The 27,635-nt window shown below is 36.4% G+C and overlaps 2 protein-coding genes across 8 annotated transcripts; both read left to right on the plus strand.

Annotated features, from left to right (window-relative positions):
* The first annotated feature begins 835 nt into the window (after window positions 1–835).
* On the plus strand, window positions 836–17,671 carry nfascb (neurofascin homolog (chicken) b). Of its 7 annotated transcripts, none has more exons than XM_032582675.1 (29): window positions 863–1,309; window positions 3,800–3,953; window positions 4,557–4,623; window positions 4,859–4,992; window positions 5,520–5,625; window positions 5,714–5,904; window positions 6,148–6,270; window positions 6,467–6,685; window positions 6,938–7,049; window positions 7,184–7,371; window positions 7,447–7,578; window positions 8,935–9,078; window positions 9,951–10,062; window positions 10,152–10,315; window positions 10,389–10,536; window positions 10,644–10,768; window positions 10,865–10,966; window positions 11,083–11,280; window positions 12,292–12,362; window positions 12,472–12,694; window positions 13,013–13,128; window positions 13,343–13,553; window positions 13,668–13,790; window positions 14,050–14,220; window positions 14,310–14,441; window positions 14,647–14,716; window positions 16,463–16,474; window positions 16,615–16,650; window positions 16,743–17,671. In XM_032582675.1, the coding sequence occupies exons 4-29, from the start codon at window positions 4,917–4,919 to the stop codon at window positions 16,972–16,974; spliced, it is 3,537 nt and encodes a 1,178-aa protein (XP_032438566.1). In that variant the 5' UTR covers window positions 863–1,309; window positions 3,800–3,953; window positions 4,557–4,623; window positions 4,859–4,916; the 3' UTR covers window positions 16,975–17,671. The 7 variants fall into 7 exon arrangements, with proteins under 7 accessions (XP_032438892.1, XP_032438721.1, XP_032438566.1 ...); XM_032582595.1 differs by lacking the exon at window positions 4,557–4,623 and adding an exon at window positions 3,160–3,218 and having other exon boundaries at window positions 1,060–1,309; XM_032582518.1 differs by lacking the exon at window positions 4,557–4,623 and having other exon boundaries at window positions 1,060–1,309.
* A 451-nt stretch (window positions 17,672–18,122) lies between these two features.
* On the plus strand, window positions 18,123–26,924 carry LOC116732716 (acidic mammalian chitinase-like). The gene is made up of 12 exons (XM_032583095.1): window positions 18,123–18,196; window positions 21,173–21,222; window positions 21,297–21,326; window positions 21,420–21,624; window positions 22,010–22,066; window positions 22,177–22,342; window positions 24,328–24,452; window positions 24,611–24,734; window positions 24,825–25,010; window positions 25,120–25,236; window positions 26,348–26,480; window positions 26,559–26,924. Exons 2-12 carry the CDS (start codon window positions 21,198–21,200, stop codon window positions 26,897–26,899), a joined length of 1,509 nt encoding a protein of 502 aa, XP_032438986.1. The 5' UTR covers window positions 18,123–18,196; window positions 21,173–21,197; the 3' UTR covers window positions 26,900–26,924.
* Window positions 26,925–27,635: the final 711 nt, after the last annotated feature.

Consider the following 27,635-nt stretch of genomic DNA (forward strand, 5'->3'; position numbering starts at 1 on the left):
ATAAGGTAACACCTTCTCTTGTGTTATTGCATTTGTTTGCTCTCTTTATGTGTTTTCTTTATTGGTTTCAAACAAATGTGCTAAACAATATTACAATAAGATGACATAAGACAAAATAAGCAACTCTCATCAGAAAGGATTTCATTTAACAGTTAATTTTATGTAATGTGAACTACATTTACGATAGTCCAGTTTACACTGTAATATGTTCAGAATTATTTTAGAGCTGTCTTTGTTAACATTTTTTATATATATAAATTCATATCAATGATCAATTTAGAAGTGATTTTCATTTATTTCACAAAAAGTATTGATTTAAAACCCCCGTGTCTTTATTTTTATAATCATCGTCATTCAGCTTGAGGGAATCGTGACCCTCAATCTGTAGCAGTCCATCTTCTCTTTCCAGATGACACGGCTCAAAAAAGTACCCAGAATACTCCTGCCTGTCGCCTCCCCATCTTCAAGGAGGGACTCTGAGGTGAAGGCAGAGACCGGGGCCAGCCGATATCCGGCTTCGTAATATGGTTCTTGTACCTTTCTTATGTTGTGTTTATCTGTAAACTTCGTTCAATAACTTATGTGACAAATTCATGTAAGAATTAATTTATTAGATAATGAATAACAATGGATAACTTGCAATTCCTCATTAGCTTCTGCATACTGTATGTGTCCAAAACTGCAAGGGTTTTACTGACCCATGAATATGAAGGGTTAAATCAACCACATGTGTCTGGAAGCTGTGCTCCCCCTGTCCACAACAATCTGACTTTGTTTCAAACAGAAACGCTTTGTGGGTGAGAGTGCGCTCGTGACAGCCAGGGTGAAGCTACAAGGTCCATAACAGCCCAGCAAACTCACAGAACGTACACATAAGAGAAACGCAAATCTGGTTAACTTTAAGGAGAACTTTAGATGATTCCGATAAACACTGCATGGGATGACTGCTAAATTTTAAAAAGCCTAAATTACCATCTAGTACATGACATGGCAGCTCTGTTTAGCTTCATGTTGCCAACACAATGAAGATGACGTAATAGTCATGTGTGGATTTCACAATGGATTTATTATCACAGCCTCTCAGGCCATGTTTGCCAGGCGTGACCAGGGCCAGTAGCAGCTATCCAAACAGTTTATAGTAGCTTCTGTTTTCTCTCTGCTTGTCACCTGCTTTGAGAAGATGGAGTAAAAAGAAGGAGTGATGAAACTCAGTTTGGAGATTCTGCAAGATGACAGTGTGTGAAGATAAGAAGAAGTAGACATCGTGCTTCAAGGCAGAAAGCGTAAACAGAGACCAAACAAAATTAAGGTATGACCTCCCAATATTGACTAACTGCAATTTGTTTAGCAAATTATTTGTATTTCTCCATACAAGATGTAGAGTATTGAAACATATGACAATATAAAGTTGCATGGTGTGTACTATAATAATAATGCCTCTCTCAGCAGCCATTAAGGACACCATTAAAATGATGTCACACTCTAAACTGAGAAATGGGGCTGGACATCGGCAGATTTTTTTATGATTGTGAACTCGGCACTGTAACTACAAATAATGTGCTAGCAAGGCTTTAATGAAAAGTCTTTTACAATCTTAGAAAACAAATACCTCATAAAAAGAAAATTCTGTAATATTTTTACTTTTAAGGTACTTAAAAACTACTGAAGTGTTAATGAACTGAATAAATGTAACCCAAACCAAGTTTAATATTTTTGCTAGGTTTAAATGATGTACTTTCATTAAGTTTGTATTCAGTATTTGATAAAATGGTGTATTAATTATATTAGGAAAAAACAAGGGGAGTATATTTTTACTCCCTTTATGCTGTTTTTAAAACAATGCTTTTAATCCTTTTGATATGAAGTACCTCAAGACAGCAGGGGAGATAGTTAAGTGTTTCTGTTTTACATTTCTATTAATCATCCAAATAATCTGGAGATATTAAGTAAAAGTGAAGAAAGTTATTTCAAGAAGCACAATAAAAATATATTTCATTATACCACTTTCCTGACAATCATGGGGGGAAAAAATCTGCTTTCCTAAGACATAAGACCAGCATAAGAGGAAGTTCAAAGTGTGTTACATAATAACACAAGAAACAGGCAAAAAAAATTCATTTTATTACAGTTGCAAAATATAGAGGACCAATGGAAAGTTGTAATCCAGACGATAATTGAATCATGTTCCATTATGTCAGGCTTGGGAGGGAGATGATTTGGACTTTTTTTTTTTTTTTTACAATCATAGGACCTTGGCATCTTGCATATAATGAGTAGTCCATAAACTTTTAAGATCAACATATGAGGCCATCTGTCCAACTGACATTTGGAAAAAAAGGGTCATCAAAATCAACATGATGCAATTTCCCGTTACCTCAAACCAATTAAAATACTAAACCAGAAGCCCAAAACGCCATAATGAAATAAAGAATAAAGTTCTTCATCATGTTAGCTACTAATAGTCAAATTATAACAAATATTGATATTTTGTTCTTTTTTAAAAAATAGCTTTAAGATAGGTTTTTGCCTCTGCTGATTGTGAGACCGTCATGTCCTTAATGCACAGTAGTGATGATGTAATTTTGCAGCGTCTTGCTCAGCAGTGTTTTTTTCTCCATCTTCATGCGCTCGTCCTGATGCAGTGACGTCAAAGTGTCAGTGATAGCGGCTTTGAGGCTGAACGGGGAGCCTGTTTGGTTTAACACCCCCTCACACATGCCATCTGCTCTCACAGGAGCCCTGGGCACTCGTGCCAGAGGAGACCCACGGGCATAGAGACCCTTATTGTCGTCACTGAGCCGGTCCCACGCGCCCCTGCGCCTCTTCACTGTGCAATCTGGTGCATGGCACTGATCGCTGCTCACTTACAGACCTGCCACAGTCCAATGTATGGGCAGAAAAGCTCATTCTGAGAGCCAAGCAGCTCATCACAGCTCTTTCTCCTTTTCTGTTCAATGTGAGGTGGCTGGTGTTGTGTTTTGGATATTTATGTGGACTAGGCCACAGATATCACCAACTGCAGAGTCATAAATAGATCTGTCCTTGTAATTATTTAATTATTGTTGATTCTGATTATACTCTCACTCTCTGCCTTGCTTTTGTTCAGGCCAGTAACTCTTGGTCTTTTAACCACTCTGTTATTTCTGGTATCCCACACAGGTCAGGATACTGTGGACAATCTGCCATTCTTTCTAGAAAATAAAACATACCAAACATAGGTTAGCAACCCCCTTTTTTAACTTCCATATTTAAATACCTTTGGAAATTATTTCTAAAGACAAATCACTGGTTGTAATAGTGTCCAAACAACTCAAATATAAATCTGAAGTAAATTTTATAACTTTGGAAAAACTTTGCTGCCCTCAGGACATCATGTGACTTGGCAATGTAAAATTCATGTGACAGAAACAAACAATTCATTCATAATGTGCAGCGCCTTGCTTTAGCCCACATTTTGACGTTGTCAGAACCACCAAGAATGCAAACAGTGCCGAGCCGAGGTTGCTTTGTGCTTTCATTTTGCCTAAAGTTCTGTTTCTGTTTGAAAAAAGTAAACATTCAGAAGAAAAGTAGAAATTCCTAGGCTGCATTTGCACATTTATTTGCTGAAAGTTTATATAAAACTGTGTCTGTACTTAATGAAGATGTTAGGAACTTTCGAGAGCTTGACCTGAACGGTAGAGTGGGTGAAGTGTAGGAGTTGAATGGAGTCATTCATTATTCATGAGATGGGTGGGAAGAGTGTAAGTGGCAGTGACGGACAGAAACTCAATTACTGATGTGTTTCTGCTCGTTCCAGGGTTCTTGACCTGATATTTGAAGGACTCGGGCATTAATTGCTGTAGTGCAAAAGAAGAATAATTTCCTGGGAAAAAGTAATTGAATTATTTATGCGTGGAGAAGGCCATGGTGATGGGGAGGAGAGATCAGTAATTTAAGTTTACAGGAGTAAGGTAGGTTTGAATAACTTTTGTTCTTGACAAACTAAGACGATGTATAATTCATTACATATTTATAGAAAAATGCATTTGAAGAGACTTCTAATTAAATCCTTTCAATGCTTTAATCCTGGAAGATATTCTTTTCTGATTTTTTTTCAGGCTTTGTGCATTTCAGGCACCTCTGAATCAGACTGCAGTCTAAAATTTAATGTCAAGTAAAGGCCAAGACATTAAATTCTTTATTATATCTGTTCAGCCAGAACAATATTTGAATAAGGTTCCTTGATATAATTATGACACGTGTTTGTTAGGTTTTACTTTATATCCACCATATATTCAACAACCTATACAGTGGGAAAATATCTAACTGACCTTCACTGACTCTGTAAAGAGAAAACTGGAAATTTCTTGTAATTTTACTTTTGTCATTATCTGTTTTTGTTTGTTATATTGTCAGCTAGTTTTTTGCATTGCTTTATAATTTATTTATTTAAACATTTATTTATTTCATATGTACATAATTTTACCTTAACTGAAATTGTTACTGGAGCAATTTACTGAAATCCAAAATAATTAAATAATTATATTTCTATTTTCTGTCCTATGAATTAACAGTTATAGATACAGAATTAACAGCAACGGCAAAACTTTCACAACACTCATCACTAAAACTCCCCAAAAGGTATATTTAAATATAATTTTGATTGTAGCAATGTTACTACTTTATAAAATAAGTGAAATGTTTTATTCTTAGTGTCCTTGTAAAAAAAAAATTATGTTCTCATATATTTGCTACCTCATACAATTTAAAGTGTCTGAATATTTCTGTTGATGATCTGGAGATTATTCATCTGTAAAAGCTTTGTTAGATCCTTTTTTAACAGAATGATTAATTCACATGTTTTTTCTTTAATCAGATTGAGAACATTTGAACTGGAGGCCTTAAACTCTTACTGGACTAAATGAACTGTAAGGATGAGGACACTGGTTGGACCAGGGCTGCTGCTGTTTCTGTGGCAGAGTGTTTGGGCTTTGGACGTGCCTCTTGAAAGTGAGTCAGTAAACTCAGTTGTATGTTTTTTCTTTTCTTTTTGTCTTGTTTGCTGGCTGTAAACGTGTTTGCACATTTTTCAGGTGTTCATGACTCTTTTTCACACAAGAGCCACACAAGTGAATGTATTACATTGGGATTTTATGTGACAGATCAATGCAAAGAGATGCACAGTTGTGAAGTCAATACTTAAGAGACTCTGTCTGCTAATTAGGCAATTTCAGAAGACAATTATTTGCACTGGAACTTAGCTAGTGATATCAGAATAAAGAAGGCTTATAACCAATGCATACCCCACTTTTCAGATTAATTTCTTAAAAATGTTTAAAAATTAGGGAATTACCTGTTCTTCCACAATCCTGAACAATATGCATGCACTTCCCTTTGTTTGTTTATCACATAATATTCAGATGAAACACACTGACGTTTGTGATTTTTATGTGAAAAAGTGAGACAAATGTTTAAATACTTCTGTTAGGCATTGTATATTTTTGTAGAAATGCCTGATTTATCTCTCATCCTTCCAGCCAGACAACCTCCAACCATCATAAAGCAGTCGTTACAGGAGCACATTGTGGATCCCAAAGAAACAATGGTCATGGAGTGTGAAGCCAAAGGCAACCCTCATCCTATGTGAGATTTCCAGCTAAAGAGCAGATAACAGCCTCATCAGCAGTCACTTCATTGATTTTTTCCCCCTGTCTTCTCCTTAAATATGAAGTTTCTCATGGAGGCGTAACGGGAAGTACTTCAATGTGGCCCGTGACTCCCAGGTGTCAATGCGCAGGCGCTCAGGGACTCTAGACATCTATGCCAAACACAATCCTGAACAGTACGAAGCAGAGTATCAGTGCATTGCCTCCAATCTGTATGGGTCCGCATACACACACAAGATCAGACTACGGCTGTACAGTAAGTCAAAATACAAAACTAAAAAAGAACTGTGCTATCTAGTTAAAGGAAATGTCAGTGACCAGTGAGAACTCTGCTGCTGTTTGTGTTCATAAATAATGAATCGAACATGTGAATCTGTATTCTCACCTGTGTGGTGTATAACAGTGTATTATACTTTTAAATTGTTTGCTTACATGGAGGCAAAAGGGTTTGGTGAGTCTGCTGCTCAGATGAGATATGCATTCCTTTGTGATTGTGCAGGACCTCCTGTGTGGCCACGGGAGATTCTGGAGCCTGTTATAATCAGCGCTGGCCTTCCTCTGGTCCTGCCCTGCGACGCTCCACCAGGCCCCCCTAAACCTGAAACCTACTGGATGTCCAGCTGTAAGTGTCCAACACACAGTAGTGAACTTTGGTTTGAAATATACTCCAACAGTGCTAATCACACTTATCACACTCTTAAATGCCTAAAAATGCATACGTTCACATATGTTCTCTGGGCATTAGTGCTGATACGTATGATTAGAATTTTATTTCGGAACAATATTTTATATAATGGATTTCTAATTATTTTGTTTAGGTTCGTATGCAAGACCTTTCAACTGGCCTGTTCAGACAGCTTTTCCCACCATGCAGGCTGTGCGGCAGGATCGCAGAGTTTCCATGGGGGTCAATGGAGATTTGTATTTCTCTAATGTGCTGGTTAATGACTCCACCACTGATTACTGCTGTAGCGCTCGATTTCCTTATAAGAATATGATTCAGCAAAAGATGCCTGTGGTTGTGAAGGTGCTTACAAGTGAGTCACTTAACACTCGTTTTAAATTCTCATGGGAATCTCTGCAAGCTGGTGTGCAGATGTGACTTTTGCCTTTGAATTCCTGTTCTGCTCATTATAACACACAATGTTATCGGTTGGTCTAATTGAATGTTAGCTTGCATCCTAAAAACACGAGCATTGCTCTCTTTTTGTGCTGCTTAATGAAAAGATTGGACCTTTACTGTGTGTATGTGTGTGCGGCTGATGTCTTCTGAATGGTTTCCACGGCAGCTCGAACAGTGGCCGAGGCCGCCCCCACCTGGCTGTCTCCCAAAGGCTCATCCAGCTCCATTCTTGTGCTTCAAGGGGAAGAGCTGCTTCTCGAGTGCATAGCTGGAGGGATGTAAGCTCAAGTTCACAAACTCAAGACCTTTGTAACTTTTGTTGAATTTCAGAAAAACAAACATAGAAAACGTTTTGTGCAAATCTTCTCCTCTTTGCTGTTACAAAATAGTATTTTTTTAATCCATCATTAAGGCCGACTCCTCGCATCACCTGGACTAAGGACGGCGAGGACCTGCCAGTGACATCACGTATGAAAGTGAAAAACTTCAACAAAATGATTCAAATTCCAAAGGCGTCTTTTGAAGATGCTGGAGAGTACATGTGTGCGGCTACCAACAGGATCGGGTATATTGAGCACACAATAACAGTCAGGGTCAGAGGTGAGACTTTCAAAAACAAACTGTTTTTATTTGGAGCACATTTTTGCACAAGCTAATGTGCTCTGTGTTGAACAGCGGCTCCATTCTGGTTGGAAAGGCCTACAAATTTGATCTTGGCTCCTGAGGAAAACGGACAGCTGGTGTGCCGCTCTGATGGGGCCCCTCGACCGACAATAAGCTGGTCCATAAACGGGGAACCAATTGAGAGTAGGTTTTTGTTTTAGGATGTGTTTAGCATCCTCCAAATCTATTGTCAACCTGGTAGAGATTTGTAAAGTAGTTTTAGATACATTCATTATCTAGTGTAGTAATCAGCAATCTCAAAAAAATATATGCTTTAGAGCAATCCAACTTTGTCTAGGAACTTTTAATGAGGAATTTATTTCTTACTGTTACCCTAGAGTATTAATATGATGTAGCACAAAGTCCCATTTCTCTTAGCTATTCATACAAATGGAAAAGACAAGAAGAGATGAACGAAAGACATAAAATGTTGACCTTACCAGATAGGAAAAGGGCAGCAAGAAAATAGTTACCTAAACTTGTCTAGACACACATGCAGCTCTGGTAAAAATGAAGAGTCCACTGCACTGGACCCCATTGAAAACCTCCTGGTTATTCCACCAAATATTGATTTCTGAACTCTTCCTGAGTTAAAACATTAGTATTGTTGTTTCTAAATGAATATGAACTTGTTTTCTTTGCATTATATGAGGCCTGAAAGCGCTGCATCTTTTTTGTGATTTTGACCATTTCTCATTTTCTGAAAATAAATAATACATTTTTGCTTGGAATTTCAAAGACATGTTGTCAGTAGTTTATAGAATACAAAGAACAATGTTCATTTTACTCAAACATATACCTATAAAAAGTCAAAACGAAGAAACTGATCATTTTACCTTACCAGGTAAGTGACAAAAATATCTCTGCTAGAACTCAGGTTTAGCTTGCTACCACTCACTGTGAAGAGGATAAGAGAGGCAATTAAATATGTAAGGTTCACATTTAAAGAACTGCAGTAAAAAGCAGCATCTTGAGTTCAGCAGATTAACATAATTACTCAATCCAAAGTAGAAGAAAACTAGTTGCTGCAGAGGCAACTAGCCTGTTGTTCTACTATTATGATTTTAAGTAAACAATTTGTTAAATGTTTCCAGGTTTTTAGCCAGAATGTCATGATTTGCACAGATGAGGTCAGTTATGCTGAAGCATGTGTGTTACTGTTGGCCTCTTTCGGAATACAAGATGGTTTTTCTTTTAGCAGGATGATCATCTAAAATACATGAAAAGGTCACCATATCCAAATCAACCTTCTCCCATGATCATCTCATGATTACATTTTGTAGAAAACATCTTTGGCAGGAACTAAAGAGAGCACCTTGGATTTTTGAAGATTTTTTTTTATTTTTTAATGCAACAAAATATACATTTTAATTAGGTTTTTTAATTGCTCTTTATTAGGTTTGTCAAATGGTGGGGAGCACAGAATGAACTTTTAAAAATGAATCTAAATGTTAATTCTTGCCCACTCTTTTCTTCATCCACATGTAATTTGTCTTTCAGCGTCTACACCACAGTCTAACAGGCAGGTGTCTGGAGAAACGATAACCTTTCGCAGTGTGTCCACAGAAAACACTGCTGTCTATCAGTGCAATGCCTCCAATGAGCATGGGTACCTATTGGCCAATGCATTTGTCAATGTGCTACGTAAGTTTTGTTACTTAGAGAATACTCAGTTATTTTTCAGTTAGCACTAAGCTATAAATTGTGGATCATTTTTACAAACAATCATGAACAATCCAAAAGACATTGAAATATAAATATCCATTAGATGTTTTCCTAACGCTCTTCTATGTTGATAGTCAGATAACATTGGACTCTACAACATCTTGTGTATATTACTTAAAAACTTAAAGGCTATTTTAGGTCAGTCAGCTGTTTCCACTATTGAGTCAAAAGGTGTGCTTTAAAAATGTAACTTTTTTAAACATTTGTGTCCTGTGAACATTTAGCCTGAAGGTTGGTTAGTTTATTTGACCAACTCTAGTAACCTTTTATCTATAAATACAGTCAACACCAATCAACAACTTTATGTAGTTACATACTGTTTAAAGAGATAAACATCTATTTTGTCAATGTCAATCTGAGTATTTTTTAGCTTCGTTTATTTACTAAAAATAGAATCTTAGATTTGAGGAACAAAACTGCAACATTAAAAATGTTTGGTTTGTGACTCAACTGGGAGTTCTCAGACTGGAAGTTCCCAGCCAGAATAGTTGTTAAAGATTAGTTGTTAAAACAACCTTGAGGGCGAAAAGTTATCTTTGCCTTGTTTAAGCTAAGAAAATGTTAAAATATATGCAGATATTTAATCTCCTTTTAAAAAAACAGAAAAACAATTATGAAAGAACAGTTGTTACCGACAAGTCTGCAGGTTGTGGATCTAAAAGCACTTAATCCAGCCGCAGTATCTGCTTTGTGACTCTCCCCACAATCATCTGAATGGGGCTTTTATCCGAGTTACTTCTGTACTTTTAGTGACCAAATTTACTGACATGATCTTGTGTTTTGTCCCTCAGATGCAACGCCTCGTATTATTGGGCCCAGGAATGAGCTCATAAAGACGATAGAGGGACATCGTGCCTTTTTAGACTGTCGCTTCTTTGGCTCTCCCGTTCCTGAACTGCGATGGTAAGGCCACAGCGTACATTTTCTAAGTCTTGGGTGACATTAGGGAGCAACCTTTCAGTGTCTGTAGGTTTATGGTTTGTCTGACACAGGTCCAGATACGGACAAGGAAATCTTGAGGGAAATCGTTTCAGGATCCATAGGAACGGGACTCTGGAGATCAAACGCATCCAGATAGAAGACCAGGGTACCTATCTGTGTGTGATCAGCAACATTGCAGGGAGAGATGAGAATCAAGTCCGAGTAGAGGTCAAAGGTAAAGATGACACAGAAAACGTTTGTCACCAGGAGGCTCTACTAACGGTCTGACAATTTGTTATAATTTTTAGAGCCCATAATAATTGTGACCAAACCACAGAGTATGAAAGTCCTGCGTGGAAGTGATGTGCGCCTGGAGTGTGGCGTAAAACCAGACACCGCTGCATCAATCACAACAGCATGGATGAAAAACAAAAAGCAAGCTGCTCTCAGTTGGAGGTCTGTGACTTTTCCTCAAGTTTAATTCATGTCTCACAACAGAATGTAAGCTTTTTATTTCAGTGTGATCATTTGAGGTTTTTTTTTTTTTTTTTTTACTTTGGTAGAGTCTCTATGGATGGATCAAATCTGGTCATTACTAATGTAAATAGAGATGATGAAGGGAATTACACATGTGTCATCCAAAATGACCTGGAACAGAAGTCTGCATCAGCACACCTAATGGTGATGGGTAGGACCCAGAGGAAGAAAAATCTGTTTTAGCAGATGAGTTGCCTGTTTGTCTTAAAACTGTTTTTATGTTTTGTTTTTTGTTTGTTTGTTGTAGACCGACCAAGTCCTCCGACTGACTTGGAACTGTCAGATCCATATGAGCGCAGTGTGCGACTCAGTTGGGTTCCTGGAGACAGCAACCACAGCCCCATTACTGGTAAAATCATTAAACTAAATAAACTCACAGGAATACATGTTTTGGTTTTGAAATGTTTTGAATGTGTGTTCTTCATGATAATATTAAGCACTATTTTTTTTTTTAATTTCTGACAGAGTATTTAGTGCAGTATGATGATGATGACTGGATACCAGGAAAGTGGAAAAACCTATCAACATACCCAGGAAGTCTCAACTCTGTCATGCTGCATCTGTCACCTTTCACCTACTATGAGTTCAGGGTTATTGCTAACAATGAAATTGGATCGAGTCGTCCCAGTCGGCCATCTAAGCGCTTCCAGACCAGCGGCGCACGTGGGTGTCCTGCTGAGTGACACTGTGTGATATTTGCAATTATTAGCTTATAAACACAAGAAATATGATTGATTGTTTTTATATATAATTTAAGGACATAGAGAGAAGTTCACGCTGACATTTTTAAAGTCATAAATGATCTTTTTCTCATGCAGTAGCATAATCTAACATGTAAATAATAGAAATTTTTTTTTTTATGTTTATTAAATGGGGAACAATCCCAGATTAAGAAATCACTTTTGACAAAATAATGCAATATGTAATCTCTGGAGTTTGCTTAGCAGGACTGGAACTTTTATTCTATCAGTTTTCTTAGTGACTCAGATCCAAACAAAGTAGCCTGTGTAAGTGAAATTCCCATGAAACCATTTGTATGCAACTTCCGTCAGTTCATTTAGTTTTCTATTATTAATACAGTTATAATAATAAGAAGAAGAAAAATAGAATTTTGTTTCAAATTTTCTTAACCTCAACTATAATGTTCTCCCTCTTTCTTCTAATTCAGTAAGTAAAGAGGGATCATGCATACAAGTGTAAAACTTAGTTATTATTTAGAAGGGTTTAATACTGAGAAAGTAGTAGCAGGCAAATATGAGTCATATCATTAGTATACTGAATAAACTAGTTTTAATTACGACCCGTTAGGTTTTTCCGTTTGTCCTCGGTAAGTTTGTGGAAATCAATGTGCCATGTAAACATATTCCTAGTGGAAAAATCTGTGTTACACTTTGAGTAAGCTGCTCCTCAGGATTGAAGCAGTTTAGAGTGCGATGTAGAAGGACGCCTGAGGCTGTGAGTCGACCTCCTGTGTCTTAGGACTCATTTAAGGTTAACAGCTAATGAGCAGACTTTCAAGAGAGTCGCTATTCTGAACAACCTCCTGATCAAAAAGAAAAAATTAGTTAGATTTATAACTTTTGATAAAATCATGTCTGCTTGTCTCTTTCAGCTCGGAAAAATCCAAGCTTAGAACATGTGGTTTTAAATCAATAATTGTGTTTTCTTGTACAGCTCCTGATGTCATTCCAAAGAATCTGAAAGGGGTGGGTACATGGAGAAATAACATGGAAATCAGCTGGGAGGTAACTAGGACTGACATAAATCTGTACTTTCCTATGGGAGTTTACCACATAAATCTTCCTTAACACAAAACACCACAATATAAATCATTGACAATTCTTTTGTTTGCAGCCTCTGACATGGCGAGAGTGGAATGGACCACACTTGAAGTATCTGGTTTGGTGGAGAAGAAGAGATTCCAGAGAGGAGTGGAAAAATGCAACTACAAAGTGGCTGAAGTATTACATTTATGACGCAGACACATTCACCCCCTACGAGATCAAAGTCCAGGCAGTCAATGACTTTGGGCTTGGACCTGAGTCGCCCGTGGTCACTGGTTACTCTGGTGAAGACCGTAAGTACTGTTTGTACTTACGGTACAGTTTGTCTATTTGCTGCTTTATCATTTAAACCTCAGTGAAACGTTCGAAAACATGCACTCCATAAATAATTAACAAATCACCAAAATAGTTTGTGGTAAATTTCCAAAATATCCCCACTGTCTCTCCCACTTTATGAAGACAAACATGACACATGCAATCAACATTCTCTCAAAAGACAATACCTCTTTTTGTATTCCTATTTTTTTTTCTCACCTAAAAAACTACTCTGAAAGACTTCCTCTTATCAGCAGTAAAGATAAGCTGGCATTCCATTTCCATTTTTTTCCCAGGTCCGATAGCGGCCCCCCTGAACTTGAGAGTGTCTGACATCGAGAGCACTCAGGTTACATTACATTGGGACCCAGTGACACGTGAATCTATTATGGGAGAGCTCAAGGAATACAAGGTGGGTCTGTTATGACTGTTACAAAAGATAAAACATAATTATAGCTATGGAATCCTTGCTGTACATTGAAATAGGTCATTGCGATATTAATATAAAAAAGGTTGCCACACCGTTAATTTATGCTTCACAATATGAAAATACATGGAATATATGAAATTTTAGGAAATTAGGATTGTGTGAGGCAGACTGAAAAGTGTTTCTTCTGAATTTTAAGGTCTACTACTGGAGAGACAGCAGCCAGCTGAGGTGGCACAGGGTCAACAGAGGCATGAGGTCGAAAGTGTTTCCAAACAGCGATCCAGAACCTTCAGGCGTTGTCACTGACCTCATTCCTTATAGCAATTACAAGATGTACATAGTAGTGACAAACAGCCAGTATGAAGGACCGCCAAGTAATCACATCCACTTCTCCACACCGGAAGGAGGTATAAAAAATTATTATTATTATTATAAAATAAACCATCTGCAAGTAATCTGCTGCTATTTTTCTACAGACTTTGCATCAAACTGTTGCTTACAATCCTGGGCTTGTTTTACAGTACCATCTGCTCCAAAATCCTTCAGGATCCAACAGCGACATCTGGACAGCATTTATGTTGACTGGGACCTACCAGAAGAGCCTAATGGTGTTATCACTGGTTACAGCCTGAAATACCAGACAGGTATGCCAAAAGACTAACAAACGATGCCAAGTGCACTTAGAAATACGTAAAAATCAATTACTCAGTAATTCCAGAAAAGCTGGTTATGGATCACTTTCCCTTATAACCATTGCAGTTTCTGCACATAGAAATCCAAATACTACTGATAGTTACACTTTTGTAACTACTCAGTGGGAGAGTGAGATACTTAAACGTTTAATGTTCCAGTATCAACATCAAGAGTTGTCCAAGTTTTGTGAAGCATCCAACCTCTCCACAGTGAATGCAAGCAGAGAAGAGCTGAAAGTGGAGGAATTCCCACCAAATGTGACAAGCTTCTCTATTCGGCGATACGACCGCTACACTCGCTACAGATTCTCTGTGGCTGCACACACTCGGATCGGGCTGGGAGAATGGCATACGGAGGAGTCTCCCCACTACACCACAGAGAGTAATTTACTATTGCTCTAGGTTTTTGACACAACAGCTTTGGAGTGCTGGGAGATGCTGACTTTCTTCTTGTGTGATTGTTTGTCCCAGTATATGCTCAGGACCAGGTGGACATTTCCACTCAGGGGTGGTTTATTGGCATCATGTGTGCTGTGGCTCTCATCGTGCTCATCCTCCTCATAGTGTGTTTCATCAAGAGGAGCCGAGGAGGAAAATATCCAGGTACAAATGAGGCAAAATCCTGTGAAATATTCCAGTATGCAGAGGTGCATACTGGAAAAACATACTCTAAACCAGCATAATGTGCTGCATCACAGTATTTACATAAATCTATATTCAATTAATCAGCAAAATTATTGTAGATATTTTACAGAACAATTCTGTTTTCCTAGCCAACTGTTTAAATTAAACTTTTTCTATGAATTAGTGCGCAACAAAAAAGACATTTCATTGGAACTGGTGGATGATAAAGATCAGGAGGGAACATTTGATTACAGGTAAGCATCCAAAACTAACAGATAAACAGCTGTATTATTGTTTTTAGTTGATAATGAGGAATAATGCCACACTGTAACACACATCTATCAGTTCAGATTATATTCTGGTAACATTGTTTGCATGGATTTGCTCTGTATCTGTGTATTTTCCTTTTGCAAATTGAAAATGCTCTGTGACATTGTTGTATCAATAATGTCCATCCTAACTGAACATGTTCAAGGATGAGTTTTAAATACTGTATATAAATGAAAACAGTTTTTTTTGTGTGTTTTTTTTTGTGTAGATTGGCACATTGCAACCAATTATTGTTGAGTTCCTAAATTAATCAAATCTAAATTCTTTGGAAAAATCCCAATTTTTGACATGACACTATCTGAACAGCAAAATAGAAAGTTAGTTTGGCTCATTTCGTCCAGAATCAACTTGATATCATTTAATGCAGAGGTCTGCATGAGTGACATTTGTGAAGTTAATATTATACAGTGTTGTTCAACAACAGGCTTGGTCTGGTTATTTATAACTAAAGGCAATTATTAACAAAGTTAGCAATTTTAATCAAAACTCTCAAGTTGAGGCATCGCCCGTTTATCAGGAAATAAAAGCTAAAATTCCTTTCAGTCTCAGTCATTGTTTATTTAATACCTGCTTAATGAGGTGTGGGGTGGTTGGCCAATAGACAAAGGAATAAGTTCAGCACTAATTTTCTGAAACAGCAAGCCATGGACACATACAGAGAATAAAACAGCCAAATTCTCCCAAAAATATAAGAATTTATTAACAAAATATGTCAGTCTTTCACTTGAAATACTTCAATCAACAAACTCTAACTAATCCAGTAATACCCAACTAAACTGCCAAGTAAAAATGTATTATTATTCAGTTTTTTATGAGTGCTGGTGGTCTGTTATGACTAATTACGTCACAAAAGAAAAAGCTATGTTGTGTAAACACTGCAGTCACCTTTAGCATTAACAGGATTTAGCTTTACCATGTGCAGAAAAGATAACAGGGACAATTTAGTATGTTTCAAGGACAATGAGGGCCTGTCTTATGCAGTTTAGTGAGGAGGGAAGAAAAGGAAAAACACTGTCAATGTCAAATTTATTTATGTAGCATTTTTAAAAACCGGTTGAAAACCAAAGTGCTGTACAAAAATGATAACACAATAGAATAAGTTGATGGAAAAAGAAAGAGAAAAAATAAAAATAAGGGTAATAATAAGTGAATAAAATAAAAAATAAAATATTGAGGCAGAAAAGTTACAGTATCAGGCCTCAGTTAAATGCCAACAAATAAAAATAAGTTTTAAGAAGGGATTTAAAATAGTCTTCACTAGTAATGCAAGCTCACCTTTCTGGGCTACTGGTGGTCCATTTATTGGAGTAAAGTTTTATGAACTCCAATAAATGGAGCCTCAGCCTATTTTAGGCCTGACACACTTTCACGTTCAACAATGCAAAAACACATGGAAATACACAATGAAATGAATATTTGAATTATTTTATAGTGAACTAATGTTCTCTGCCCAGACACAACCTCCAACGTGAACCATTCCTAAGAACAAGAAGATTGTTAATCATGCTTTAGCACATCTGAGCACAGATACAGTTCAAATCAAATATCTGACCTTATTTTCTGTAACCCTTTGATTAAATAGTTTTTTTGTTTGTTTACTTTTCTTTCTCTATCTAAAACTTTCCCTTCCAATACCTCAACCCTTTGTTTTTTCCACTCAACCACTCAAGGTCCCTTGAAAGGTATGAAAAGACTAAATGTTGACTTATTGACACTATTGACATTATTTACAGTAACTTTATGAACAAAAAAAATTACATTTTCACTTTCTGAATTTCCATCTTTTAATTTTACAGTTTAATTAAATGTTTTCATATTTTAGGATAGCACGTGTCTCAACTTTGCCCTATCCTCGGCGGTATGATACATTACCTTTTACTGTTTTTTAGTCAACAATAGTTCATATTTCTGAGATCCAATTTGTGGTGACACCCTTATTGTTTTTGCCAGAGAGGAGGAAAGAGGGCTCCAGAGAGCTCAGCCATCTGTGGCGGCGATACTGAAGAGATCAGACAGTGATGACAGCCTGGTTGAATATGGAGAAGGAGGAGAAATCCAGTTCAATGAGGACGGATCGTTCATCGGCCAGTATACAGGAACAAGGAGAGATGTCAGGGACTTGGACTTTGGTGGAAATCTAGAGCTCCACTCTCCGATGAATACCATCTACTCTCTGGCATGAGACTAAAACCTCAAGGACCAATTCTTGCTACGGCTGTTTTCCCTGGGACTTCACTCTGTTTGTACCTTCTTGGAAGCATACAGAGGAAGTGAGGATTTGAGTCCATTTGACGAGGAAACAGCTGGAAATAGAGCTGCTATTAAACCTTTATTATTTTACAAGCCTCAACTTTCATTTATATGGAGGAGGGAAACATGCAGAGGTTGGGATCCTCTTGACATATGTGTGTTTTTAGACATGATCTGTTAAAACAGAAGATTTTCCTTTCATGTTGTGTGTATATATAGAACATATCTTTACAAAAACTGAAGTAGTGTGAGAGATTGAGAAGGAGCTTTTTATTTTGTCTGTGAAAACTTTTGCAAGGACCAACTTACCCTCTGTAACTGCATCTTTTTCTGTTTAACTCCAACTGTAAGGTTTGTGTTAATTATGAGTGGAACACATTCTGAAGGTTTTTTCCTCAACTTTGGTTCAAATTTTATAATGGTCAGCTTTTTAGATTTATAAATTTAAACAAAAAAGCTGACCTTATGCTTTCCTCGTTGAGGAAAACAATTTAAACAGAACAATTTAAAATAGCTTCTGAAGTGCTCTTCTAATTTGATGCATTCTGTGCCGTAACAGTGTTTCTTTGACATTTAACATGTGTAGCTGTGTATGAAGCAAAAAATGAATAAAAAAGTGTTTATAAATATGTGGGCTTATTTTACTCTGAATACTAAATTTCTGAATCCATATATTTATTATGTGCATTCTTTGTGGCTGTAGTTGATTAAAAGACATAAATGTGCTTTATTAGACAGTCAGTAGGTAATATTGTCTTTCACTGTGGAAAAGTATAATCTAAATCATTCATAAGGAGAGACTCCGCTATGTATAGTAGGAATATTTGGTCAAATTAGTGGAAACAAAGGGTCTATGAATGAACTTCATAGTGTGTTTAATCTTGGTAGCTGATGGACTTGTGTAAATCAGATAAATAAGATCAGACAGACAGATAGAGATTCATTCTGGGTTACCTGGGGACATCAGCAGATCTTCAACCATCTTTGTTTACTCAGATCTTTGTTTACTCAAGTTAAAGCTCAGGCAGGAATCATTTTGTGGAGAACAGGTCCCTGTCTCTTATCAGATTAAACACACAGAAACAGAGAAGTATAAGAGATGTTGTAAGGCAGGTATGTTTCTCATTGGCTCATAAATCTACTAACACGACAGGGTAAGTACTTTTAAAGGAGTTTTAATTTACAATTTTGTTTGTGATTTTCTAAATATTGTATAGTCGGTTTACAATATGACAATTCTAGACATTTATTTTTAAATGAATATCCGACGAAACAGAAAGAAATACAACATACACATTTTTTTCAGGAACGCTTTAGGTGAATGTTTCACATTTGAAGTAAATTTAAAGCTGTGTTCATGGTGTGTCATCTATTGATCTTTTGCAATAATTATCGTCAGAAGCAGACACAACTCATATTAGCTTTCATCAAATTCGTGTCGAAAACATTTAAGTGTAATCTGGCATTACTCACACAGTGCTGTGAAAAACTATTGATTATTTATTCTGTTTTTGCTTTTTTGTCACACTTAAATGATTTGGATAATTACATTTAAATATCAGACAAAGATAGCCAGACTAAACACACAACCCCCCTGATTTCACTTATGGAAGAAAAAAACTAAATTTTAAAGGTCTAGGACTAAAAAGTCAAATCCACTGCTGACCATGAAGAACACAGAGGTCCTTTATGGATTTCTTTGCGTATTGACAAGCCAAAGTGGCATTTTTTGGAAGGTGGGCATTACATTACATGTGAAATAAAAACTTACACCACAACCAGATACCAGATTTAGGGGCAGTTATTTTTTTTAGCATCTTAGCTTTTTTTTATCTAGACATTGTAAACAAAACCCCTTCCATTGTGAATGAGACAAGGTTTAATCTTTCACTCTAAAAACTCATTTTGATGTTTTGAAGATGGAAAAGTAATTTAAAAAGTTTATGCTTTACCAAATACTTTGGCAATCATGTTTTTGGGGTGTTTTCAAAGATAGTCCAGAAGGCTCGGTTTGATTACATTTGTAACATTTCTCAGTAGACGGGAAAAGGACTGAATCTTTGCAGAAACCCTGGATCCAAAATCAATCAGTCTGCCATTTGCTAATCTGTTGACTGTATTCCTGCCAACACTAACCCTTGAGCCTGGGTTATTTGAACTCTTGCGCAAAGAATATAAAAGAATTGTAACTTCTCAAAGAAGAAATGCTGTCTCTGATCATGTCGTCAAAGTGGATTTCCTTCCAATGTCCTGAGAGAAGGTGAACCACATGTCTAGTTTGTGTGTGTTAGCTGGAAAGAATAAAAAATAAAATAGAACAGAATAGACATATATTTTATTGTGCCACAAAGGGGACAATTCCGGTAAAACAGCAGCAAAGTCACAGGCAATCAAAGCATATAGATTGACAAAAAGATGAAATATTTATTTAAAAAACAGAATTAAGAAGAAATAAATTCTCAGAGAAGTTGTTTGTGTATTTTATGGTGTATGTTTGCAGTGTCTGCTGTCCAGCAGGGTTGAATTCACTCTGATCCTGACCTCAGAATACCACTGCATTAGGAATCTTTTCAGATTCTGATAGAGACTGATTACGTTTGGCTAATCATTCCTGATCAACAGTTGGTTCCCCAACTTGTTAGTTTAATTAAACTCTTACTTAGTAATTAATTGTAGTTCTAAATAGTTACATAAGACAGAAGTTGCTGCACATTGTTGTGGCAGAACGTTTTCATTTTAAAAGTTATTTATAACCAAACCTTTTGTTGTGCAACATCCTGATGATAAAGTTCATTTCCGACTTTTGAAAAATAGTAAGCACGTAATCAAAATGAAATTCTGAATCTGTAATGAAATAACTTGAAAAAATGAAACCTGAACCCTGACAATTCTGGAGTATTAAAACATCAATTCACTTAGAGCTATTAAGGCAAGGACATCTTAGCTATAGATACAGGCATATCTATGAGTGCTGCTGCCCATGCGAACTACATATAGTTTTAATCTCTGCACCCTTCTAATCACAGAAATGACTGACAATCTCATAAAGAGATTAGGCCAATTAGGTTTTCTTCACGTTATCTGTATTCACAGGCAAAGAAAAGTTCAAAATAAACTGCTATGCAGAGTTAAGTATTTGACTGAGTAGTGTGTTTACAGAAAGCTTTTGATTTGTTCCAAAAATATGAAATTCAGAAACTGCTTTCAATCCATCAATTTTAACTTGTTTTACTGCTAAACTTTATGCCCTAAAGAGTTTGGTATACAGATATTACTATTCTCAATAATTTGACACTGTTAAAGTATCAGCCACATAATTACTTGTAGTGCTGTAACCACATTTTGAAAGAATCATGTCACATTTTATTTATGTTTGCTTCGGTTTATTGTTAAAGACGATTCGTGGAAATGTCCAAGTATCACTAAATTACTTTTGATCAAGTTGTTTTGGTCAAAAACAACTTTGTCAAAAGTTGACCAAGTATGATATGAATTTAAAATTTCATATCATAGTTTTGAATTACATGACATGTACCATGCTATCTGACATCAACTGCAAATAAGCAATGTGTAACTTAATTGGCAGTAAAATGTGTTGCTCATTCTGTAAAATTCTAACTAAGCTATGTTACGTTTTCAAACACTTTGCGTTATGCATAACAAAACTAAACAATCACTTCCGGGAGTGTTAGTTGTGTGCTATGAAAATGTCATGGAAACCAGCAGCTGACTGGTTTTACAAAGGATTTACAGTCCTTTGTGTGACATCAGTTGATAGGTTACATAACACTCTCATCTTGAGAACATTTATCAGCTTATAAAACATAAATGAGGAGCAATCATCAGCTCATCACTAGCCAAAAAAACCCAAATCATTCTAATCTTGACGTAATGAATGAGTCACTAATGTGTGAGGCCTTTGTTCCTCACATATTTTCCCTATAAAAGGGAGAACGGTTGGAGCAAGCTACCTGAGAAAAGGTACCAATGATATTTTCATCTATTTCAACCTATAGGTTGTATTTTGTGCAGTGCAGTTCAACTGTACAACCTTTGAAATTGACTTTAGATACCTCCATTATAATCTTTTTATGGTTTGTTACATTAATTAAACTGTGCTATATTTTCAGAAAACTCTGAAGAAAAGGCTTCATCATGGCTCGACTGACCATCCTGGCTGGTAAGTTAATTATTTTATATTTTAAATTGTTCCAAGAGTTGTTAAGAAAAAGTATTAATTAAACTCTTTTTCAGGTTTGGCACTTCTGATGTGTCTTCAGACTGGTATGAATTATTATTTTTTTGTTTCTGGAATTTGCACTTTAGTCACAGCTTGAACATGAGCCTGCTAATAATAATTTTATTCTTTTCTGATAGTTTCTTCCACCAAACTGGTGTGCTACTTTACCAACTGGTCCCAGTACAGGCCGGGGGTTGGAAAATACACCCCTGACAACATAGATCCAAACCTCTGTACGCACCTCATCTACGCCTTCGCCACAATCAGCTCCTCCAATGAGCTGTCTACGTTTGAGTGGAACGATGATGTTATGTATAAATCCTTCAATGCACTGAAGAACAGGTGAGCTTAGTATCACTTTAACTTCCTAATAAACTACTAACAAAAAAGCTGTTTGAATGAATTCTTGTAATCCATTGCATGAAAAACTTACAAGAATTTTAAGCATTTGATGTTCAGAAAAATCATGTTGAACTTTACATGAGCACAAACAGCCTGGTGGAAATGGTAATTCACTTTGGAATATATTATTCTTACTTCGACACATAATAATAAAAACATTTAGAATTAAAAAAATCTTTTATTAATTTTAGTATTTAAGTTGGTTTAAACTGTACTTTTTCTTTCAAGATATTATGTTTATTATATTTGAACATATATCTTGAACTGCTTTCCTTCCAACATGTATAAGTGATCTACTGTATATATTCCTACATCTTCACAACAGAAACCCTCAGCTGAAAACTCTGCTGGCTGTCGGTGGGTGGAACTTTGGAACAACACAGTGAGTCTGCAAAATATAACATCTTGCAAACACACGTTTTTTAATGAATTCCTTTATGAATCATTAAAAAACGTTTTAATATAACCACTAACCTATGTGAATATTAACAGATTCAGCCTCATGGTCTCATCTCCGGCCAACCGTCAGGTGTTCATCCAGTCTTCCATCAGATTTCTGAGACAACATGGCTTTGATGGACTAGATCTGGACTGGGAGTACCCGGGATCACGAGGAAGCCCACCAGAGGACAAGAAAAGGTTCACGTTGCTCTGCCAGGTTAGACATTTTCACGCAACACAAATCGGCGCCATGTCGGTTCTGTGGCTCATTTCATTTCTCCAGGTTTTGTAATTAATAATAATTACATGTGTCTAAACCGGGAGCAGAGGCTTCATTACTTCATTCTGACGAAGTAACAATGAAAAACTGTGAACTTTAGAACCGTTTTAATACGATTTTCACTGTTAATTTAGAACAAGGATAAAATTATGAGTTAGTTTCTAACTGTTTTCAGAATTTGATGATAATGATTAATGTGGTTAGAATTACTAAATCATTTCTGTTGGTATTTCTTAGAGTTGATAATGTAGATCCACCTCAAGTCTAAGATTTCTAACAGATTGCCAACATTTTTTTACCAAACAAAGATTGAACATTAACCTAACCCTAACCCTAACCCATGACTTTATGTTATGAGTTTATAACATAAAGTCCTCATGGTTTATTATATGTATCCTTCTCAATATTAGATACATTTCCTACCTTTTTTTTTCTTTTCTTTTTGCTCACTTGCAGAGAGACATGTTGGTCCCCCTGTAAGGATGCAATTAATCAACTTACAATTAATTGTCAATTCATGGTTTATTAGATTAAAATTAATTCAAATCTATTAACTAATAAAGTTCCTTAGACCTTCTTTCAGTGTTTTAGTGTAGCTACTATCCAGAAGAGGGAGCTGCTGGTTATCCTTAAGAGCTGCAGTATGTTACTTTTACAAGAGTATGTTTTTACATATTTGTTAAAACTGTGACAATATAATATCAGGCTGATAGTCTGAACAAATTGTGCATTTTTAAAACAGAACCACATCTGTCTCACATTATACTGTATCAACATTGTGACAAATATGTAAGGTACATATTTGTTATAAAAGTTACACACCACAGCTTTATATAGAGCAAGTTGATACAGAAATAAAGATGGCAGAGGGATTACAGAACAAGAACATTAAACTGTTCTAATGGAAAGCACTGTGGGATGCTAAATGCTAAATGCACTTACTGCAGTCATGTTTTGAAATATAAACACTGTACAAGCTCCTGAAGTTATTTTGGTACTCATTCAGCCATGCTGCATCCTAAACTTCTCAATCAAAAATTATTGATGCGCTAAAGGCAAGAATATGATGACAGAAAAGACGAGGAGGCGTAACGCAGAATTGTAACATGATTAGGTAGCTGAAGTGAAACACAAAGTGTTGCTTTCACCACTGATTTCATCTTTCATCTTTTATTTTTCTTTTCAGCAATCTGTTTTTTTTTAAATGTCTAAATTTAATAATGTGAGAAACCACAATTTATTCAGTCTGTATTTAATATAGCTGACACAAAATATTAACATATAATGATGTTTCTTGTTTAACATTCAGCATATTATAAAAAAAATAACCCTTCATGTTGTAGAAAGACATTCTTGAACAAACACTCAAGTTTTTAAGAAAATGGCTGCTTGTCAATCAATCGTTTGTCGATCGATTAGATCAATCAGCTTTAGATTATCTTGTTAATCGATAATGGCATCCCTATTCCTCAGACTAGGAAGTCGATTCTCAAATCATCTTCTCAATTTGAGAGTCAAGAAGTCGTCAGTGCTTCTCAATCCTGGTCCTCGGGGACCACTGCCATGCATATTTTAGATATCTATCATAGCTTTAGCTCATGTATGACATCAAGTGCTGGAGAAACCCATTTAATCACCCATTTATTCAGGCCAGTTGTGTGGCAGAAGGTAAGCACCTAGAAAATGCAGGGCAGTGTTCACTGAGGAATAGGACTGAGAAACACTGGTCTGTTTCTATCAGTCAGTAACAGACTTCTAAACCCAAGAGTTATTAGAGCTACCTGCTAGCTAGTGCTTTATAATCAGAAAAAGATTGGCAATTTGAGTTTCTGGGCGACCGGTTGCAGGAGACTTAACTGATTTTTCAAAGCATTTCTACGATTGGATGAAACTTAGCACAGATAATGTCCTTTTCCATTTAGGAATTACTTGCAGCATTTGAGAAGGAAGCCGCTGAAACCAAAAGACCGAGACTGCTGCTCACAGCTGCAGTAGCGGCTGGAAAGGGGAATATTGATAACGGCTATGAGATTGCAAATGTATCCAAGTGAGTCAGTGTGATGCAAAGCTGCAGATGTCTTGATTTGAATATAAAACAGAAAAGAGGAGTTAAAATGTAATCTTCTTAAGAAGTTATCAAATAAAAAGTAATGAAAATGGTCATTTGAAATGAAAATTATCTTATGATAATGTTATGTCTAACAGATACTTAGACTTTGTAAGCGTCATGACCTACGACTTCCATGGAGCCTGGGATTCATTCACTGGCCACAACAGCCCTCTATACACCAGCTCTGCTCTAACTGGTCAACATGTCTACTTTAACGTTGTAAGTAAAAATATCCAACAAACCCAAACTAGATACATCTAAGGCGATATTATCTCCTCTTTGGTTAGACTTTGTCATTTTTTGCTGCAGGACTTTGCCATGAAATACTGGAAAGATCAAGGAGCTCCTCTAGAAAAGCTGCTGGTTGGTTTTCCCACATATGGTCGCACATTTCGCACTTCAGCAGCAGCAGCTAGCGGTGTTGGCGCTCCAGCCAGTGGAGCAGCCTCTGCTGGGTCCTTTACCCGGGAAGCAGGAATTTTCTCTTATTATGAGGTAACAATTCAATACAGTACTAAGGAAAATTTTTAGGCAAACAAAATAGATTCTGCGAAACAAAAACAAAATTGGGATGATATTTAGGTTTATCATCTTGTAACTACAGGTTTGCAGTTTCCTTGATGGAGCCACCACCCACTGGATTGAGGAACAAAAGGTTCCCTATGCAGTCAAAGGCAATGAATGGGTGGGATTCGACAACAAGCAGAGTTATGCAATCAAGGTAATATGTCATCCTTTAAATACAATAATAGCTACAATACAAATAAGGAAAGATTGCTGCATGTCCCTGTCCATCCCAGTTTATCCAATGGCCCTATGAATCAGAACAAATTCTGTGCAGCTATGAAGCCAAAGATCAAACACACATATTTTAGTTACCAAAACTGGACGTATAGTTACAATATTTCAAATCTTACCTCTGATGTGACATCAGGTTTTTTAAAGGAGGAACAGGCCCACAGCATCACAGGTCCTTCATTATAATCATCCATCTTTTGCTTCAAGCTAAATTCACCTTTTGCTAGAATTTGACAAGAAATTCCAGTTACAAGTTGTGAAGGTGTGTTTTCCATGTAAGGAATGCCTAACGGTTAATAAAGAGTGTTTTTAATGCTAATGTTCATCTTGTCAATATAGTACATTGGCCAAAAAAAGTGTTAGCTGAATGGATAGACAACTATTTAGTAATATTTTAACAACTTGTTAGGGTTTTTTTCAATACTTTCTTCCACAAGCACACCTTTGAGGACATTAATGGGCTTGATGGGCCCAAAAAGAAAATGAGTTTGCCACCTCTACATTAGAGTCTAGCTGTGTCTATGTGTGTTGTTTCTTTGGTGCTCTCGTTCCTCTTACATTTCAACCAAATGAGCGATATTCAATCTTTCTTCTGGCAGTTGCTGTCACACCTATGATGATGATTTCTGTCTGTATTAAACTGTACCACCTTGACTAGCTCTTCAGTAGTTTTCTGGTTTGAAACACAAAGACAGGCCTTGATAAAAAGTTCACTGTGAATACAGAATTTCAATATAAAAAATCTAGCAGTTACATTTGACTCCTGGTTAGACTTTGACTCACATATTAAATTTTATATTTGTTTCCTTTACTTAAGAAGCATTTCTAAAATACCAGGCACAGTCTCCCAAGCAGGTCTAAAGAACATTACTCATGTATTTGTGTTATCACCTCTAAACTATTGTTCTGTTCAGGGAGTACCCAGACTAAATATTTTGACTTAAAATATTGAAAGCTGTTTTTGTTCCGGTCAATTTAATTTTGATTGTATTAAGAAATATTAACATTTTAAACACAATGTTCATATTTTGTAGGCACAGTATGTGAAAGATAACAACTATGGTGGAGCATTGGTCTGGTCTCTGGATCTGGATGATTTTGCTGGACAATTCTGTGGTCAGGGAAACTATCCTCTTATTAGATATCTGCGTTCTCTTCTGGATTCAGGTAAAAAACGGAAATCAGTGTCATTAATTCCCCCTTGACTTGCTTACTTTAAAAATTGCATGCTTTATGTGTTTCTAGATACCCCACCAAACCCTGCTGTAACCACAGTAGCACCAGTTTTTACAACAAACCAGCCTGGCCACATTTCAACCAAAACTGCCCGCCCGAAAACTGGGAAAGCGACCACAAACAAGCCCAACCCTGTTACATCCACAGCAGCTGCTGGCACGACCACTCCCAAAACAACCAAATCTCCTGTTTCTGGAAGCGGTTTCTGTCATGGAAAGCCTGATAGTAACTACAGAAATGACAAAGACAGAACCACCTTCTATCAGTGTTCCAGTGGAAACACCTACTTACAGAGATGTCCTGTAAATCTGGTTTTTAATGACAGATGCAACTGTTGCGAATGGCCCTAATTAAAGATACCATTTATGAAATTGGGCTGCATTGTATTCTCGGTTTGTTAATTAAAATAGTAAATGTTCCCTGATGTAAAATGTAATATAAGTAACATATATATGAAATTATTTAGCAAAGCTTTTGTGAATAGCTTTACTAAATAAAGCTATTTATTTAGCTTTAATGTGCAGCAATGTGCAGCAATGCATGCACATTGCTGGACTGGCAATGTGCGTGCAATGTCCTCTCCGAGTCTATGTTCTTGCTTGTCACCTTTATTTACAAACCAAAAGGAGATTGTTTAGCCACGGCGTTTCAGGTGCACTGTGCCTTAAAATAATTTGTAATGTGGAGATTTGCTGTTGTTAAAGACCAACATCTTTCAATAAATGTTCTTATTTTTTGCTTCTTCAGTTTCTGTTGCCATCTTTCTTCTTGTTGCTGCCTAGTGTGGCATCATTATTTGACTTTCATGTTAAATATAATAAGTATTTTGTGTATTTTACAATAGATAGTCAAATATTTAGAAAAAATGACTTGTAAGTTAGTTGTTGACTAATCCTGGATGTAAAACATAGTTTGTTTGTCCCCCCCCCCAAGTAATCTCAAATGAGAAATTAGTAAACAAATTAAAGAGGAAAATATACCAGTCAGAATTAATAGGAGTAATATTTGACATTTTTAAAATATCAATGGTGGTGAACTAATAACTACAATAATAGATCAGAAGTGCTTCTGTATTCAGATGTGGCT

The sequence above is a fragment of the Xiphophorus hellerii genome, chromosome 1 (assembly GCF_003331165.1).
Source record: "Xiphophorus hellerii strain 12219 chromosome 1, Xiphophorus_hellerii-4.1, whole genome shotgun sequence".
Taxonomy (NCBI): Eukaryota; Metazoa; Chordata; class Actinopteri; order Cyprinodontiformes; family Poeciliidae; genus Xiphophorus; species Xiphophorus hellerii.